The sequence below is a fragment of the Hydra viridissima genome, unplaced genomic scaffold (genome assembly GCF_058129835.1).
Source record: "Hydra viridissima isolate aposymbiotic clone 2 unplaced genomic scaffold, HvirCarnegie_v1 scaffold_14, whole genome shotgun sequence".
Lineage (NCBI taxonomy): Eukaryota > Metazoa > Cnidaria > Hydrozoa > Anthoathecata > Hydridae > Hydra > Hydra viridissima.
Window position 1 is genome coordinate 5,338,688 of NW_028324313.1, and position 18,813 is coordinate 5,357,500.

General features: G+C 31.5%; 2 protein-coding genes across 2 annotated transcripts in view; one reads left to right on the top strand and one right to left on the bottom strand.

Annotated features, from left to right (window-relative positions):
- Positions 1-5,863: 5,863 nt before the first annotated feature.
- The window catches only part of LOC145181358 (WD repeat-containing protein 5-like), a 16,354-nt gene continuing 3,404 nt past the window's right edge, over positions 5,864-18,813 (bottom strand). Inside the window, exons 2-11 of the mRNA XM_090071380.1 lie at positions 15,109-15,205; positions 14,532-14,605; positions 12,825-12,914; positions 12,652-12,741; positions 12,343-12,529; positions 12,182-12,257; positions 6,651-6,684; positions 6,475-6,549; positions 6,282-6,369; positions 5,864-6,185 (exon numbers count right to left, since the gene is read on the bottom strand). Of these exons, the coding sequence (XP_089927506.1) occupies positions 6,085-6,185; positions 6,282-6,369; positions 6,475-6,549; positions 6,651-6,684; positions 12,182-12,257; positions 12,343-12,529; positions 12,652-12,741; positions 12,825-12,914; positions 14,532-14,605; positions 15,109-15,205 (912 nt within the window). The 3' untranslated portion in view covers positions 5,864-6,084. The remainder of the gene's footprint in view (positions 6,186-6,281; positions 6,370-6,474; positions 6,550-6,650; positions 6,685-12,181; positions 12,258-12,342; positions 12,530-12,651; positions 12,742-12,824; positions 12,915-14,531; positions 14,606-15,108; positions 15,206-18,813) is intronic.
- LOC149879012 (uncharacterized) overlaps positions 17,390-18,813 on the top strand; it is a 1,645-nt gene continuing 221 nt past the window's right edge. The window contains exon 1 of the mRNA XM_090072045.1: positions 17,390-18,813. This exon is cut by the window's right edge and continues 221 nt beyond it. Within this exon, the coding sequence (XP_089928171.1) occupies positions 17,653-18,309 (657 nt within the window). The 5' untranslated portion in view covers positions 17,390-17,652 and the 3' untranslated portion in view covers positions 18,310-18,813.

Sequence of the window (18,813 nt, forward strand, 5' to 3'; positions counted from 1 at the left end):
ACATTGGAAAAGATGGAAAACCAAAAAACAAAAAAATTGAATTGAGGTTCATCGACAGCTTTAAATTCCTTTCCTTCAAATTGGATACTTTGTCTAAAAATTTAAAGCCAGAGCAGTTTAAAAGCCTTGCATTACATTTTGAAGGTGAAAAATTTAATTTGCTTTGTAAAAAAGGTGTATACCCTTACGATTGGGTGGACGGATTCGATAAATTTCAAGAAACGCAATTACCACCAAAAGAAGCGTTTTTCTCAAAACTTAGACACGAGGGAATAAGCGACGAAGAATATGCGCATGCGCAAAAGGTTTGGAACACGTTTCAATGCAAAACGTTCAGAGATTATCACGATTTGTACAACGTGTCGGATGTGTTGATACTGGCAGATGCCTTTGAAACTTTTAGAGACACTTGTATGGAACATTACGGTCTTGATCCTGCTTGGTATTACACCTCCCCTGGTTTGGCTTGGGATGCTATGCTAAAGAAAACTGAAGTTGTAATAGAGCTTATAACCGATATTGATATGCTCAACATGTTTCGAAAAGGAATACGCGGCGGAATATGCATGATCTCCAATCGATATGGAACTGCTAACAACAAATACATGAGTGATGATTATAAACCTTCAGAACCTTCGAAATTCCTTCAGTATTTAGACGCCAATAATCTTTATGGATATGCTATGAGCAAACCTCTTCCAGTTAGAGGATTTAGATGGATGACTGAGGATGAACTTTTAAATTGGAGATCCGTGCCTTGCATTCTCGAAGTCGATTTAGATTATCCTGAAAGTCTTCACGATTTACACAATGATTACCCTTTAGCTCCTGAAAGAATGCTCGTTGGAAAAGTGGAAAAGTTAGTTCCCAATTTAAACAACAAAGAAAAATATGTTATTCACCATGAAAACCTAAAACTCTATGAACGAATGGGGTTGATCACTACAAAAATTCATCGAGGTATCACCTTTGAAGAAGAACCTTTCATTAAAAAGTATACTGATCTCAACACCGATAAGAGAAAAGAAGCTACAAACGAATCTGATAAAGAATTTTTCAAACTCATGAACAACTCTGTCTTTGGGAAAACCATGGAGAATATTCTAAAACGCGTTGATGTTAGACTCATTACCACGAGAAAAGAAGCTATAAAATTATCTAAAAAAATTAAATATAAACGAAACACCATTTTTGATGAAAACTTAATCGCGGTTCACATGGAAAAGACATTTGTTTTTTACGACAAACCTGTTTTCTTGGGAATGAGCATCCTAGACATCAGCAAAACCCTCATGTATGAACATCACTACGACTACATGAAACCTAAATACGGGGATAAGCTGAAATTACTCATGACTGATACTGATTCGCTCTTTTATGAAATAGAAACGGAAGACTTTTACAAAGACATTGCTGATGACGTTGAAAGCAAGTTTGACACGAGCGACTTTCCTAAAGATCATCCTGCCGTTCAAAACTTTGCATTTGACGTTGGGTTTAAAAATAAAAAGGTCATCGGTAAGTTTAAGGATGAAACAGGTGGTAAGCAAATTAAAGAGTTTGTTGGACTTCGTCCTAAGCTCTACTCTTATGAGGTCTTTAATGAAAAAGAAGAACACAAAAAATGCAAAGGAATTCAGAAATGTGTTGTTGAAAAGCACATCACTCATCAAGATTATAAAGAATGTTTAGTGACTAAAGAAGAACAGCTCAGAAAAATGAACGTCTTACGATCTCATCATCACGATGTCTACACCGAAGAAATCAACAAAGTCGCACTCAGCTCTAACGATGACAAAAGGATCATTTTGGAAGATGGAATACACACGTTGGCTTATGGTCACTACAAATTAAAAAAATCGACAGAGACAGAGGAAGAACACGGTGTAGAGGAAGAACCAAAGACAGAGGCAAAAAGGTTGATCGAAGAGTGCAGAAAGATAATCGAGGAAAACAAAGAAATTTCAGGTAAGTCAAAAAGGTTGATCGAAGAGTGCAGAGGGATAATCGCGGATACAAAAAGGTAAGTGATAAAGGTGAGTAACAAAAATGAAAGATTTAAAAAAATAACAAAATAAAAAAATGAGAAACAAAAAAATAAATGTGGAGGGAATTGTTTTACCAAACGAGGCTTTATCCACTATTCAGTTGATGGAAGCAGCAAAAAAACTAAAAATAAAAAACTTTAGAGGAGTTTTTGTCAGAGACGCGTTGCCAAAAAAGCCAAGAAAAAAAGAATGTGGAATTGTTAACACAGGGGATTCGAGCACAGATGGGTTTCATTGGGTGTGTTGGTTCAAAGACGGTGATAAAAAATTCAGCTTTGACTCTTACGCTCAACCACCTCTCGTCGAGCTCGTTGACTATTTGAAAAGTCCTGTCTTTTACAACAGTGAAAGGGTACAATTTGGAAACACGTCTTATTGTGGACACTTGTGTCTTTACGTCTTGAAAAAATGCGAAGAGGGAGACAGCTTTCAAGACGTTGTCAACACCCTTTGGTGATTTTTTAAAAGTTTTACTCATTTAAAAAATTCGAAGAATTTTCAACAGATCTAAAAGATCTAAAAAAATTTTTACCCCATTAAAAAATGATTGACAAATTCAACAGAAGCGAAATCAGTGTTTATTTTGATAGTGTTGCATCAGACTCAGCCAGCAACGTTTATATTAAAACGGACGGATCGAGCACCATCACTGCAGATTTGGATTACAACTCTCATAAAATCATCAACCTGGGTGAACCCACCAACGCACACGATGCCGCTACGAAAAATTACGTAGACAATCACGTGACAGGTGGTACTGGAACTGTAGTGGGAACTGCAGATTTGGATTTAAATTTTCACAAAGCCATCAATTTGAACGAACCGACCAATCTTCATGACGCTGCCACTAAAAATTATGTCGATGTGAGTTCGAGTCTATGTGTTAAAACAGATGGATCCAGCACGATCACAGGGATCATCGACATGAACTCACACAAGTTGATCAACGTTTCCGACCCCACCGCTTTAAAAGACGCAGCGACAAAAGGGTATGTAGACACCAAAGTCTCTTACAACACTATTTCATACACCGACATTAACATGACGTCGCACAAATTAACTAATTTAGCTGAACCTACATCAGCTTCAGATTCGGCTACGAAAAATTACGTAGACAATCACGTGACAGGTGGAACAACTGTAGGTGTAGCAGATTTGGATTTGAATTCACACAAATTGATCAACGTGACTGATCCAACCAACTCACAGGATGGATCAACAAAGAATTATGTAGACTTGTTGTTGCAAAAATCGAGTTTGACCAGTGTCGTTCCAGGATCCAGTTTTACCAGTTTAGGGTTTAAGTCTCAGACGGTTGCGGCGCTAACCACTTCTCCTGTGTTTGCGTTTTCTGGAAAATCCGGAGTGCTGAGAAGATTGTGGTTGGCTTTATACAGCTCCTCTGGTACGAATATTCCAGGTCAAGTTTTTATTCGAATCTTTACTGACGGAGAAATCAATGTAGGGAATTATGTAGAAGTGACTGACGGAGTTGGAGTGGATCAAACAGGACTTGCCACTGATTTGCTTTTTTCTCCTTTAGGAGGAGCTTTTTACGCCAACTCTTTGCAGGGATGCAACATGTTTAACACCACTTCCTTGGGAGGATATTTCACGTTGGACATGCCTTTCAGAAACGACGTCTCCATTCAACTCGTCAACAGAAATGCTACTGCCATCACGTATTGGATTCAACCGTTCATTTCCACACTTGCCTCCATTCCTGCAACCATCCCTCTTTACAAGCTATACTGCAGAACGTTTCGATATTTGAATACCACTTACGGCAGTGAATACGTTTTGATGAACACCAACGGAAAAGGAAATGGTGTGTCGTTGAAATACATAAAGATGCACATCATTGGCGCCTCTGGAAACTGGTGGGAATCTAGAGTCAGAATGTACGATGGGAATTTACCTCCAGGTAACGGCACTGTTCTCACTCCTTGGACACCGTACAACACCAACAATTACACGTATTTTCCAGGATATGACGGTGACAGTACATGCTTCTTTTCCTCATCCGGACTGGAAGATTTTTATTTGTCGTCATGGAACGGCTCAAATTTAACTTCCTTCAACAACAAATCGACTGGACTTTTGTATCAATCCACTTCATCCATCGGTTCCACCACCACCATCTCTTTTTACAGAAATTTTGGAGAAGCAGATTCTATGCCTACGGTTGCAGCTGGTAGAAGACTCGTTGTCACGCTCAACTCTGGTGATGCTCAAGTCGGTCAATCCGGAAGCTTTTACCTTCTTCTAGGACAAGTCTATTATTACGCTTAAAAAATCATCATGATTTCCCATGAATCCTTTGGATCTAATGTACAGATGAAAAAAAAATTGAAAATGACTTAAATAAATTCTTTCTTGTTATAAAATAATGAATTCTCGACGAGAAACAATAATTACAAGATCCCGTGTAAGTGAAGATTTACGTTATTTTTTTTATTACGATGAAATGATAGAACGAGAAAATTATGAAACGAGAGCAAACAGAATACGCGATGAGAGAGAAAGAAACCAAGAACATGATATTATTGAACGACGTCGAAGAATTGAAAGGCCTCCGTCTGAAATAATTATAACAGAACCCACTGAACCTGGTGGAAAAATTAAAGTTAAACTTATTATAAGAAGACCCTCTGTACTTGAAATTACATTAGAAGAAAAATTAACTCTTAAAAAACAAAAACGATATGAAATAATTGAAAGAGGACCAACAGTAATACTTAATGGACGTAGACAATAGTTTGAAGAACCACTACAAAGAATAAATTAAGTCATTCACATCCTTTTTTTCATAATGACATCTCATTATGAAAATGCACAAAAATGGAAATACGCAAAAAAATCCTGCGCAAAAATGTCAATGAGCTTGCGCAAAAATGCCAATGAGTCTGCGCAAAAATGTCAATGAGCCAGAACCCGCTTTTTATAGTAGTAGTATCGCATGATCTCGATATTGATACTGTATGGTATCGCACCGATACCAGACGAGAAATCGAGACTCGAGACCGATTATCTAGTGTTTACTCAATACTATAATCAAGAAATGTAAAGGACATTCTCAAAAGGTATACCAAAGTTCAAAAGACTGGCAGGAGATCAAGAAATCATGTGTGGCAGCAAATATAGAACCAGTCAAGATCATTCAGCCTGTGTTAACAAGTTGGAATTCCAACTTTATGATGCTTAAGTCAATCCTCAGACTGAAGGCTGATTCTGGTTGCTCTTGAAACCGTAGACAAACCAGATCTTCAAAGTTTGATTTCGGGTCAGTTCAATAGCATTTACAACATTTTACCGTTTCTGGCAGAATTTAAACGATGCTCTGATTCCTAGTCTTCAGAAAAACAGGTGACCATGCACAAAGTTCAAATAGAAATTAAACCTCCACTTTCTTTGCAAAAAAACCGTAAATATTGAAGAGCATGATCCTCAAATTTTAGAGTGCTTACAGTACTTCATGGAAAAATTTGAGGTCTACCCAATAATCGCAATGGAGTCAAATACTATGTTTGTTAAATTCTGCACCCATATCATAGGGAATATACACTCAAAAATATAGCAAATAGTGAGCGGGAGGGGGGGAAGCTTCAACCCGGATCTTCGAGTTATTGGATGATGATCATTCTTCGCTAGAAGCATCAGGCCTTGATAAAGCTATGAATTCAGTGGACCTTGAGTTTTTGAAAGACCGGAGGCAGGTCCCAGCGTAGCGCCCTGGGACTTCACAGTTAAGCCAATCAAAGCATATAAAAGGAAAATTATGTAGAGGTTGGGAAAATACTTTTGAAAAGAAACTTTTATTTTACACGCATATTTTTCATTTATCGTACAAATCACTGACATAATACTTAAATTACCAGATAAATCATTCACTAAGTATCCCGCAGTGAAATGATTTAAAAAACAAGGAACCCCACAGTGCATTTATTGAAGCCTAATTTTTTCCTTTTTACTTATTTATCCATATAAAAGGCTTAATTGTTACAGCAAACCTCGCTAAATATTATTTCCTCAGCTATCAAGTGTCGGACTTCCATATTTTAACAGTTTTATCATTTTCAAGAGAACCGGAAGCGATTATATTTTCTGTTGGATGGCAAGCACAACACAGGACCACGTCTTAAAAATAAAATTCATCGTAAAACTATCACTTAAGAATTAATACGCAAATTTATAACAGAATCTTTGTGCAAAATCGTTTTATATGAATATTACCTGAGTGTCCTTCTAACGTCTGCACAACTTCTTTTGTTTGTAGATTCCATATATAAACGAGATTATCTTCAGAGCCTGATATTATCCACTAAAAGATGAAAATTACTATTTTGACTCAGCTAGAAGTTCTCAGAATCAGACTGCACCCAAAATCATTAAGAGAAAACTTTGTGAAACGTAAAAAGTAACATACCTTGCCACCTGTTACAGAGAAATTAGCGAAAATACAATATTTATCATTCTTGTGACCCGTGTAAGTTTTTAAACACTGAAAGCGATATTAAAAAAATATATATTTCAAATTTTTTTAAATTTAACACTGCAACTTAAGCGGAAAGAATCTCAAGATTCGTTTTTGAAAGAATTTACCTTTCCTTTGCTGTAATCCCAAAGTTTCAACGTACTAAAATTGAACATCGCCATATAAGTATTCTTATAAAAAATAATTTTATTGAATAATGCAATTGTCCATCCTGAAAAAATATTTTTCCACATCAAAACAAAAAAATTTTAACTACCGTTAATATATTTCTTATTAACCCGACACCGCATATTGTATATTTAAAGAAACAAACAGAATTTGACTTAATTTCATAGTGTTTATTTAAATTAATATGCATATGTTTAGTTATACCGTAAAATATACTAATAAACCCGCGGTTAAAAACACATCAATTGTTTTTTTGTTCCTAAGAAATGTCTTTATTATCAATTTCAATTTTTTTTAAACCATTAAGAAAAAAATGTATGCGGTGTCGGGTTAAGGAATCAAATTAAACTAGACACGACACAATGCATCACTTTTTCTGAAAACTTGCTCAAGAGCTTACAGACTATTCAAATCGAGATCTTTTGAATCGAGTTTAAAAATCTATTTTCTTGGAAAAATGATTATTAAAGACTGAATCGCAAACTCATCAAAGATATTCTTTCGGCTTCAAGACGATAATAAAGCATTTCAGTGAAAAAGAATAATAGGGGAAATATAATATTAGTGAAGAAATTTTCTTGTGAAATAATTAGTTGAATCGAGTATTAAATTTGCTTTGATATTCAACAAAAGTATGGTAAATAAAACAATGACTGTTACGACCCTGATATCTGAAATATCAAGGTCGTAGTAAACGATAAAATTAAAAGTTAAACTGATTTATAATCAGTATTAGTTTCCTTAAGAACTTCATCCTTTACTATGAAAAATATTTCAAGTCGTAAATTGTGCTAAAGAATGGTCTCTAGAGTTGGGGATTTTTTGACCCATTTTTTAATTAGTACTACGCTAATAATATGAATCATTATTTTAGGATGGTACTAATTTAAAATGGATTTGTTTTTAGGATGGTACTAATTTAAAATGGACATGTTTAACAACTTTGTCTGTACTATTCTATAAATAACTTTTTTTATCGCCTAAGACTGCTAACAAACATTAATCATAGTCTTTCAACCATTAATTAATGGTGAAATTTATTTGGATGTGATGCATTTCCAGAAAATAATTCCATGAATCTCTTGAAGCAGTATTTATGAACAAAAAAGCATCCTAATTGTGTGATCAATGGCTTTGGAAAGCCTGGATATTGACACTCCAACTTTTTTGACCAATAGTGGAACTTTTTTTTTGACCAATAGCGGAACTTCACTGATTTCCTCACTTGTATCATCTATTGGTCTAATCAGTATCTTGTATCATTTATGTTCCTCTAATCAATATCTTGGTATTCTGAACTATTACCTATGAAAAAAATCAAAAATCTCTGGAAAGCGATAGGATCTTTTAATTTTGCAGTTTTTTTTCTTTCCAGCAACTTTTGAACTTTATCTGTTACAAGTGGATCCATTTTTCCTATCTGTGTTATCCTATAAGTCTATAGATTAACCTAGAAGCTCCATTCTTCCAGTTGCAGAAAATTATTATAAAACAAGGTTTTAAGTTCAAACTAAGCTATAATGCTATTAAAATATTTGCGTATCAGACTTTTTCTTTCTTCAAAAATGAATTTGCACATGGCCTACTTAAATACACGGCCTTCTTTCCTACTTAAATCGAAAATTCTCAAAAATAAGCTTCAAAAGTATAAAAAAACTCTACCACAAACTGATTAAAAATGAAACAAAATATTTTCAATTTTCTCTGTCTTTTTTTAAATGCAACAATGTTATCTGCAACAATCGAATCCCTGACTCTCTTTCTTTTGTTATTAAATTAAATATTTGAATTAACAGTGTGTATAATTTCTTTTCCATGACTTTGATGGTTTGAACATAAAAATGGTTGATACCCTTCTCTACTGCCAAGAACTAACTTTGCTGCTTTACGGTATTGCATTTGAGACTGATAAATAATACCAAAAATGTGATCTAGCATAGCAAAACTGTCACAGACATATTCTAAAAGCAGTACTGATGGAGTTGTTAGCCCACCTCTGGACAATCTATTTAAATGATTATAATCAGTTGACTCCTGTTGACAATGTTGAGTACAAAGCAATTTGCAACATACTCCAAACTTCTTAATCAATTTTTTGGCAAAAAAAACTAGCAATATAACTGGCAACTTCACGAGAATAATCTGATAAAGTCACACAATCAAAATCTCTTTCTTAGATCTGCTCCATCAAGAATCTAACATGCTCTATATCTTCATCAACATTGATATCATTTTCAAAAATGTCAATTCCTTCTTTTATTTGGATTATACTTGCACTATAAATAACATCTTTCAAAATGACAAGGAATCTGCCATCGCTCATTTGATGATATTGTCCACATCTTCTTTTTAAGGGATCATTTTGAAAATGAGCAGTCAATATAAATTTGTACTTATCTTTCAGCAGATCTTCAATTAATGAAGCATGACATAATAAAGTTCTTTGCAGTGCTGATGATGTTTGAGGAGATAATGTATATTTCTCAAAGTTTGGAATTTGTGTGTTTTTCTATTTGTTTAACCAGTCAGCAAAAGCTCGAAAAAACTCAGGTTTTTTATCATTTATAATAGCAGAATTGCCAAGACAATTATTAGAAAACTAATTTTTTGAATTTGTAATTGTCCACCTTTATTGAATAGAGTTAGGAATGATGTAATATCTAAACAGTCAGGAAAATATGAAATTATTGCTGCTGCTTTAGTTTCATGGAAGATACCTAAGGCAACAGTGACATTTTGCTTCCATTTTCCAGGATGGACAACTTTGTTATTTATATTTGGTGCTTTTTTTAAACTTGCATCCAACAGACTGTCCTTTTCTAACAAATCATGAAGCATTTTCCAAGATATTTCTCCTGATTGAACATGAATTTCTCTTTAAGAGCTGAAAAATTAAATTCTGGAAAAATTAATCTTTTTTTATTAAGTAAGTTGTTTCGAATATTTTTAATCAGATGCACTGTGTCAAAGAATAAGTAAATATTTTGTGATTAATAAACAAACCATCTTTTTTTTTATCAAGTAATTTTGTAAAAGAAGAAACATTTGAAGCATGATTGTCACAAACAACATCTTGAACGTTAAAACTATTTTTTTATCAAAAATTGAATCACGTTAAGAATTTCAGACTTTAACCAGTCACTGTTCAATTTTACAATTGGAATTGCTTTGATAACACAGGAGATATTTTCTTTCAAACCAACTACCATGAAAGAGACAATGCTTCTATAACATTCATTTTCCTCACTAATCCCAATAACATTGCCACTAGAATATTCAGCACATTGTTGCAAATACATTTCATCAAAAATTATTATAAGATCTTTCGATAAGCTCCCATTTTCATGTAGCAACTTCAAAACTTTCATAGAATCTATTTCACCTGATTTAAGCTTGTCTAACAGTGATATAGATGGGAGTGGGAATTCCTTCAGCAGTAAATGATAAGTTTGCAGTGATGTGTACCGCAACATCAATGCAAATTAAAGAAGATTTGAAGAATAAATTTTTTTTTTTTATTTTGTGACTTTTAAGTTCTTCAAGAATAGAAGACAACTTTTCTTTTTCTGTGCTAAAATGTGAACTGAGGTTTTCTAGCATACTCCTTCTTTTTAACAGAGATTGGTGGGTTACTCTGAACCAAGGCGGTAAGGAAACTGGAAGACTTTTGTAAAAAAGTTGTACATGTAAGTTTTTGCTGATGTGAATAGACTCAGCAACTTCAGGTATGTGTAGTTCATTTTGAATAATTTTATGGAACACAACACAATCATCAAATTTGGAAAATAAATACCCTGCTGGTGAATCAGCAGCTGAAAGGGAACTAACATATTTAATAATATCCTTTGATAAAAATTTCTGATATTCATCTTCTTGAAATATTCTTTTAGTTGGTGATTTTCTTGGTCCAGATATAACTGGAAGAGAAGCAGTTACTATGCTAGCAGGGTATATTGAAGGGACAGGCTTTAGGTTATACAGCAAACGAAATCGTTTTTCTGATGCTCCTTTATGTACTAATTTTTTCTCAAAGTGTTTTAAACAGATCACAGATGATTTTGTGACAGTCCAGAAATTTCTATTTACAAATCTAATCCATAACTTTCTTAAATCATCATCTTTTGGAAAACTGAAAACTACTTCACCACCTAGATAATTGGAGGTACAACCAAAAACATAGCATTTATTAACCATAATTACTATCTATTAATAAAAAGAAGCTACAATCAAGTGTATGAGGTTTAGTTGATGTTAATATTTAGAAAACGCTGAGGATTTTATCCTATGCTGGATTTACTTATTTAAAATTTATAGTGCAATAATTAAAATATGTTAAGAAAGTTTGTCCATCCAACAGAATATGCTTTTTTTAAACTGGCCTTCTATTTTTTTTCGATTTAAGCAGGAAAGAAGGCCGTGTACTTATATAGGCCATGATTTGCATGTCCTTTTGAGATTTTTTCAAAGCTTCATCAGAGGAAACTGAACTTCCTTTTAAGTTTCTCAGAGCAGGCCTAAAATAAGGACCTAGTTTGTGACATTAAATAACATTACAAAATAATAGAATCACAATAACTAATTCTAATTTATGATCTGAGCTATTCAGTATTAGAAGAACTGTAATTCTTAGAAGTAAACTATGAAAGTTAAGTGGAATTAATCTTTATAAAATGGTTTTAAGGAAGAAAAAACTTAATTACCAAATAAATTTACTATATTTGTATTCTTCTATATCTGGCTATGTATACTAAATATAACTTTATTTTATTGAAATATTCATGGTTAGTTGGCCATGAGCACTACAATTTTAAACCCTATAATTTAAATCTGTTGGTTCTAATGTCAAAATAGACTGTACCTAAAACATAATGAGAATATAACTGCACTTGATTATTTTTTCTGTAAAATCTGATATAAGAAAGAACTAAAAAAACTAAAAGTTTTTTTTCAATTATTTTTCTAAAAAAATTGCTTTTGTTTTGAAAACATCATTTCCTTGACAATTTAGAAAGTTTTGATATTCTTTAAAAGAAATATTTTACTTAATTAGTATCTATAATAAAACCTTGACCAAGTAAATTGCCATTTTAAAACTGAATGCTTTGAAAAATTATTGAATCTATTCTTTGTATATTCTTTTTTTTTTTCTTTCTTTAAAAGGACTTAAACTAATCAGCCAAAGGATCGAGTCCTACTTTCTACAAATTAGGGAAATTAAGAATTAGGAAATGTTATCTTTGATAACATTTCATAATTCTTCATCTTCTAAAATGACAAAACTTTGTTTTCTAGTTTTATTTTATGGTGCTGAAGCACTTCAGTTTAAAGTCACCCTAGTATTACCATCAAAATATACCAACAAGTAGCGCCAAGGACTTTTTTTAAATATAAACACTGATAATATTTTTAAATTAAGTTGGTAAGCACACCTTACAGTCTCTAGAACCTTTTTTTAAAAAAAATGCTTTACTTGTCTAATGTAGCAGCAAGAATGTATTTTCCATTTGGTGAAAACCGTACAAATGACACTGGAGGATTTTCATCATCTGAAATAATAATAAAAATATATATATAGCCAAATAGTATTCAAGATTTTTTCATGATAAGTTAAGATGACAAACATTTAATTACCTATTAAGGTTTTTAAACACTGTCCTGAAGCTGTATCCCAAATTCTACAAAGTCCATCATAACTACTTGAAACAATTAATGCACCATCTCTGTTAAAATCAACTGCAGAAACAGGATCTGAATGAGCTGGAAGTGTTTTAAGGCATTTACCAGTTTTTACATCCCATATTCGCACACTTTCATCAAACTATTAAAAAAAAAAAAAAAGAAACTTTGAAAACTGATCAAATTTTTAAAAATTCCTTTCAACTTATTAAAAGTAAGTCAAAGCAAAATCACTAAAAGAGAAATAACAAAGCAACATCTTACCGAGCCAGATACAATAAGATTTGACTGAGGGTTAAAGTTACAACAAAACACATAATTACTGTGCCCTTTTAAAGTCTTTAAACATTTACCCTAAAAAATATCAAGATGAAATCAACTTTTCATAAGGTAAAATATATTTTATTTAGAATAATTAAATACGTGTATCATCTTACTGTTATTAAGGCCCATATTTTCAAAGTTTTATCATCAGAAGCTGATACAAGTAACTTTGAATCAGATGACCATGCACAGTCAGATATACCCTATGATTTTAAATAAAAGGATTTTATAAAGTGCTAAACTTCATAGGATTTTGAAAATGATAAAGTTTAGTTGGTTTTTAACAGCTTTAATATTTAGTTGATAACAGACAAAATTTCTACCACAAAAATTTACTTTAACTACAATTAGATTACCTCAAAAGTTTTAATCATTAAAAAAAAAAATATGGGTATTATACTCAAATAACAGCAGATCTACAAAGAAAGACTAATATTTTAAACAAACTACACACACACACACACACACACACGCACGAACGCACGCACGCACACACACTACACACTACACACTACTACACTACACAAAGTCAAGAAAAATTTAATATCTAGTTTGACAAGTGAGAAACATGAAGGCACAACAAGGTATACTATAATTACCTGGTAAGAAAATGAGCAACAATTATAGATTACCAAAAGATGTTTTGAATACCACAATAAACTTCTATAAGGATGATAAAGTTGCAAAGGCAAATGCATCAAACCTTTAGCAACATTAATTGTTAAGTTGATATTGTCGATTGAGCCTTTGCATGCCTTGCTCTCCACAACACTCCATATTAGATAACCAAGTGGATTCAAGTTTGGTCTAGAGGAAGACCAAAAGCTGGACTTTTAAAAACTGTGGGTCTTTTCTAGACCCCATAGTTTAGAGTTTTATCCAGTTGAAACACATACTTCCTATCTATAAAAGTCCTTTTCAAAAGACTGATATAATCTTCTGTAGTCACTTTTTCTTTCTCTTTAATATAGATGGTAGACACTTTTCACCAATTGAAGCAATAACATCTAGCATCATTATTGACTTAGGATGGTTAGTATGTCATACAGGTAGGACACTGTCACATTTCTGAACAATAAATTGATCATTTCTTTTATTGATGACACAGCCAATGTCAAATGGCTTCTTGTCTGGGAAGATTTTGACACTTGATAGGCCATTGCCCTTTAAACAATTTAGAACCTAATTAATTGCTCTAATCTGAGAGCTTTGAGCCTTTCTGTCAAAAGTTAATTGTTAGGCCTGACAACACTGACCTTTCCAAGGGTCTTTAGAATCCTTCTCATGGCTTTTTCATCAACTTCAAACACTTTGGTAGTCTTTTTAATGGACATGTTAGGATTCAACATGCTTAAGTTGTTTGTAAACTTCTGGTCACTTCTTTTGTTCACAGGAGTTCACATCTAAGCCCTTTCAGCACTATCATATTTTATTTTACCTTACAAACTGGATTTTTAGACACAAGATATTCTATTCACTTGAAGGTAAACCCAGGTGAATCAAATTTTTTAACATTTTTATTTCTTTGCTTACATTTGTAAACTTTCTTTTAAAAAAACTATTTATATTTATTTTGTTGTCAAAACTCATCAAAACAAAAAAAATCACAAAAGTTCTGATCTTTTTAAGTCACACATCCTTTCTGAAAATCAATTTGTAAATCTCTTCCAAACCCTGTACTTCCTTATTTTTGATTTTGTCAAGAGCAAATTATATTCAAATTTGTTTAGTAAACTCTACCACCCAGAAGAGATATTAATGTAAAACATTCTGACATAAAAAATACATCCTTCTTTTATTGTTATTGAGAAACAACTTACTAGCTTATGTCCAGCAATTGTTTTTTCAAATTTACCATCATATGCACCCCAAATTTTTATAAGTTTATCAGCAGCTAAAACAAGGAAATTATCTAAAAATCATGATAACAAAACAAATAATGTAAAGAGAAACTTAAGTTTTAGAACTTATTTTGTTAAATTGCCATAAAAAGAAATTGAAACATAATTAACATAAAAGATGTTAAATAATTTAACTACATTTAAAAAAAAAAAATTCAAATTAGGAAATATTGAAAACTATGTAATTATTTAATCAACTAATTATTAGTATTGCATTATTTAATCAACTAAATATTGTTAATTGATTTACAAATAATTATTTTGAATCTGTGAGTCTCTTTTTATTAATTGGCAAAGGGCAATTATTTGTGTGTGTGTCTGTGTGTGTAAACACAAGTGTATAAACAAAATAATAAATTTTAAATTATTTTATTAATTTTTTTACTTTTTAATAATAAGTTATAATAACTTTATCTCTAATAACTCTAATATTACAAAAAAGCTTTTAAGTAACTTTAAAGAGGAAATTTATAAAAGAAAAAAAACAACAACTTACAAGCTGTAGCTAACCATTCCCCATTTGGGCTAAACTTTACTGAAGATATTGCTTTTGTATGACCCGTCAACGTATATTTTATTGTATAATTTGGTTTCTGAAATCAGAAAAAAAGTACTGTCTGATCTGAGTTAAAATTCCTAAACAATAAAAAAAAAAGCTAATTGAAATGTATAATGTATAATATGCAATAATACAATAGAATTACTGGTAAATTGGTAAAATTGTTTTATCCATTTAACAGTAAAATGATCCAGTAAATTTCTGTAAAATATTCATCTTTTTATAATGTTCAAAAATGCTTGAGAAAGTTTTAAAATATTTAAAACAGCTGACCAATAAATCAAAAATTTGATTATTACTTTCATATCAATAAACCTTTTGTTTGTTTTAGCTAGCATAAAGAATGACACTAAAAAGATTTTCTCTTTTGTGACTATTGCAAAATGCTTTTCCACTACACTTTCTTTGAAAAATTGAAGATACACAAATATTAATATTCATAAAAAATACAGACACATTAGAATTTGGGCTGGATGTAAATTTCTGGATCTCTATTGGTAGAAATAACTTTAGCAATTTTCATCAAAAAAAAATGGCAGAGTTCGGGTTGAGAATTATTGACAGAATTGCCTGCTCAGTTACAGATGGTTAAGTTCATAAAACAGGTCCAGACTGAGTATCAAACTTGTTGAACAAGCTGATACTCAGTTGAGAAAGTTGTATTTGGTGGTTTAAGATATGGTATGAAGTCAGTTTTTTTGGTGCTGCCATGGACGAAAATATTTCTATATAAAAAGTAAAAGTGGATTTTTTATTTGTCAAAACTGATGTCTTTCATAAAGAAATCAAGAAACGCCGTGGAAAAGAGGGTTTTACTTATAATTGACTACAGAACAAGATAGAACAGCATACGTTTGATGATTTAACAGTTCCTAAAAGTCAAAGATTCAATCAGAGAGGTTTAAAAGCAGTAAAAATCTAATATTTTTACTGCTTTTAAACCAGTCAAAGTAGCAGCAGAAGGAATTTCATACAGACAAAAATAACAAGATTCAACTTTTTGAACTACAATAAAGAATGGATTTTTGAGACATTTTGAAGAGAGAAAGCAGAGCAACCTAGTAAGAGCTTGTACATATATCTTTCCAATCAGAATACTGATATTGAGGAACTTAAAATTTTTAATATGCTTTCAAAGTCTGTACATCAAAAGAATATCAAAAATTCCATAAACTACAAATCTTAAACTTTTGTTCAATGTACTAAAGACTGTCCTTCCAACAAGTGTCAAGCCTGAGGGAGCTTTTTCTGCTGCTGGATTATTTGTGATAAAATTCAATTCAAAATAAGTACCTTTGTTTTGTCAATGTTTATTTTTTATCATAAAAAAAAATCCCCAAACTAAACTTGTTGTGATTTATTTACTTATTACTATATTTAAAGATTTTTGTTTATAAGCTTTTATACTTCTTTCTTTTCTCTTTTTTTTTTTTACAAGTTTTACTGGTAATTGCCCTACCTCAAATCCTTATTCCCACCAAAACTAAATGGCCTATTTAGTGGCCCATGAATTATCTTAAAATTCTCACCGATTTCTTTTTACAAGGGGTATTCACTTTAGAGTCATTCCATGCCAACTGGACCAAGGTCCAACATGGACCCCCTCAGATTTTGATGAAACTTAGTGGGTTTGTTAATATCAATGAGAAAAGCAATTCCTGAAAATTTCAGCATAAAATCTTTTGTGGTTCATAAGGGACAGTCATTTGAAATTTCTGATTTTTCCAAAAATAAAAACTTCAGTAACAAAAACATGTCTTGTTCATACTTTGAAGCTCTATATTTTAAAAACAAAGTTTCAGAAAACCTTCTAGTTTTTTTTATTGTATGTAACTCTTGACTTACTTTAACAAAACTTTGACATTGAATTCTCAAATGTCACATTTTTTCCATAATGGCTACCTAAAAAAGCTAAAAAATTGTTTGCAAATATAAAAAGTTGATTTTTAGTCAATATACAAAATCTGCAATTTAAGAAGTGAAAAGACATATATTATAATACAAAGTATGTATGAATTTAAAAAAGTATTTCACAATAAGTACTAAAAATAAGTTTTTAATTAAACTTGAATTAAACTCAGTTTTTAAATAGCCCTAGCTCTTACCTGCCCCCCCCCCCCCTATCCCAAGCATTTACTTTTTAACATGCACATTTTTGCCTAGAACTTAGAAAGAAATATGTCTGATGTATGAAGTGTCTATATACACAAACAAAGAATTCAACATACACATTTAAAAGCTGTGACATGAAAAACAAGCAAATTATTGAGTTTTCTTTTTACATCTTTTTTTATTATTTACAAATTTTATCATTAAAATTAGTTGTGCCAAAACTTATGGAAACCTTAGTTTCAAAACTTGTTTTTAAATAAATCTTTTTAGGACTTTGCTGAAAATTACAGTTTTTTAATTCAAGATGCAGTACAAGGTTTCCATTGGAACAATAGTCAAGCAACATTGCATCCTTTTGTTATTTACTATATGGAAGAAAATATGATAAAAAGTAAAAGTGTTTGTATTATTTCAGATCATTTGCAACACAATACAAAGTCAGTTCATTGTTTCATTTATGAAGTAATAAAACATTTAAAAGAGTTGATGCCTTATACAAACCAATGCATTTATTTTAGTGATGGTGCAGGTTTACAATTTAAAAATTATAAAAACATATCTAATTTATGTCACCATGAACTAGATCATAAAGTATCTGCAGAATGGCATTTTTTTGCTACATCACATGGAAAGAGTGCTTGTGATGGCATTTGGGGCTCTGTCAAAAGACTTGTAGCCAGGGCCAGTTTACAATCACTAACAGATCCTATCAATTCACCTGAAAAAATGTATGATTGGTGTAGACAAAATATTAAAGGAATATATTTTCAATACATTTCAAATGATGCAATTGTATTACATTGCATAAAGTTTAAATTAGAAGAACTATATTCTACTTGTTCAACAATTCCAGAAACAAGAAACCACCATTGTTTTATACCACAATTATTAACTACTTTACAGATGAGACAGGTTTCATTTGATAATATGTATACTAATGTAAATGTTTCTAAAATGCATCATATGGCTCCACTTGCTTCTCTTTCACCTGGAATTAATATAGCATGTGTTTATGATGCAAAATGATTTTTAGGCAATATTGTGGAAATATCTGAAGAAAATCAAGATGTTCTTATCAAGTTCATGAAGCAGTCTATTTTGTTAAACACTTTTACTTGGCCACATAAAGAAGATACTTGCTGGGTTCCAATAACGCACGTTCTATGCAAAGTTTCATCTTTAAAACTGAAATACTACATTTGTACAATAGCATAAGTAACATAATTAAATAACAATTTAGCAAAACTATTATAAATTAGATTTATTTATTTTAAACATAGTTCTTTAGCAAAAATTTATTTGAAAGATTCAATGTTTATGTTGATTGTTTATTAGATAATATTTTTTATTACATAATCAACTTGTGCATTGTGTTGACAAATCAAACAACTTATATAAGTTATTATATTAACTTGGTATAAGTTGTAATCTAAATTTGAACATGATAATCAAATAAGTCAAATTAATGAGGAGGGGTGGAATAGTGAGTATATTGGAAAAATATTGCAAAATTTATGGTCATGATATAAA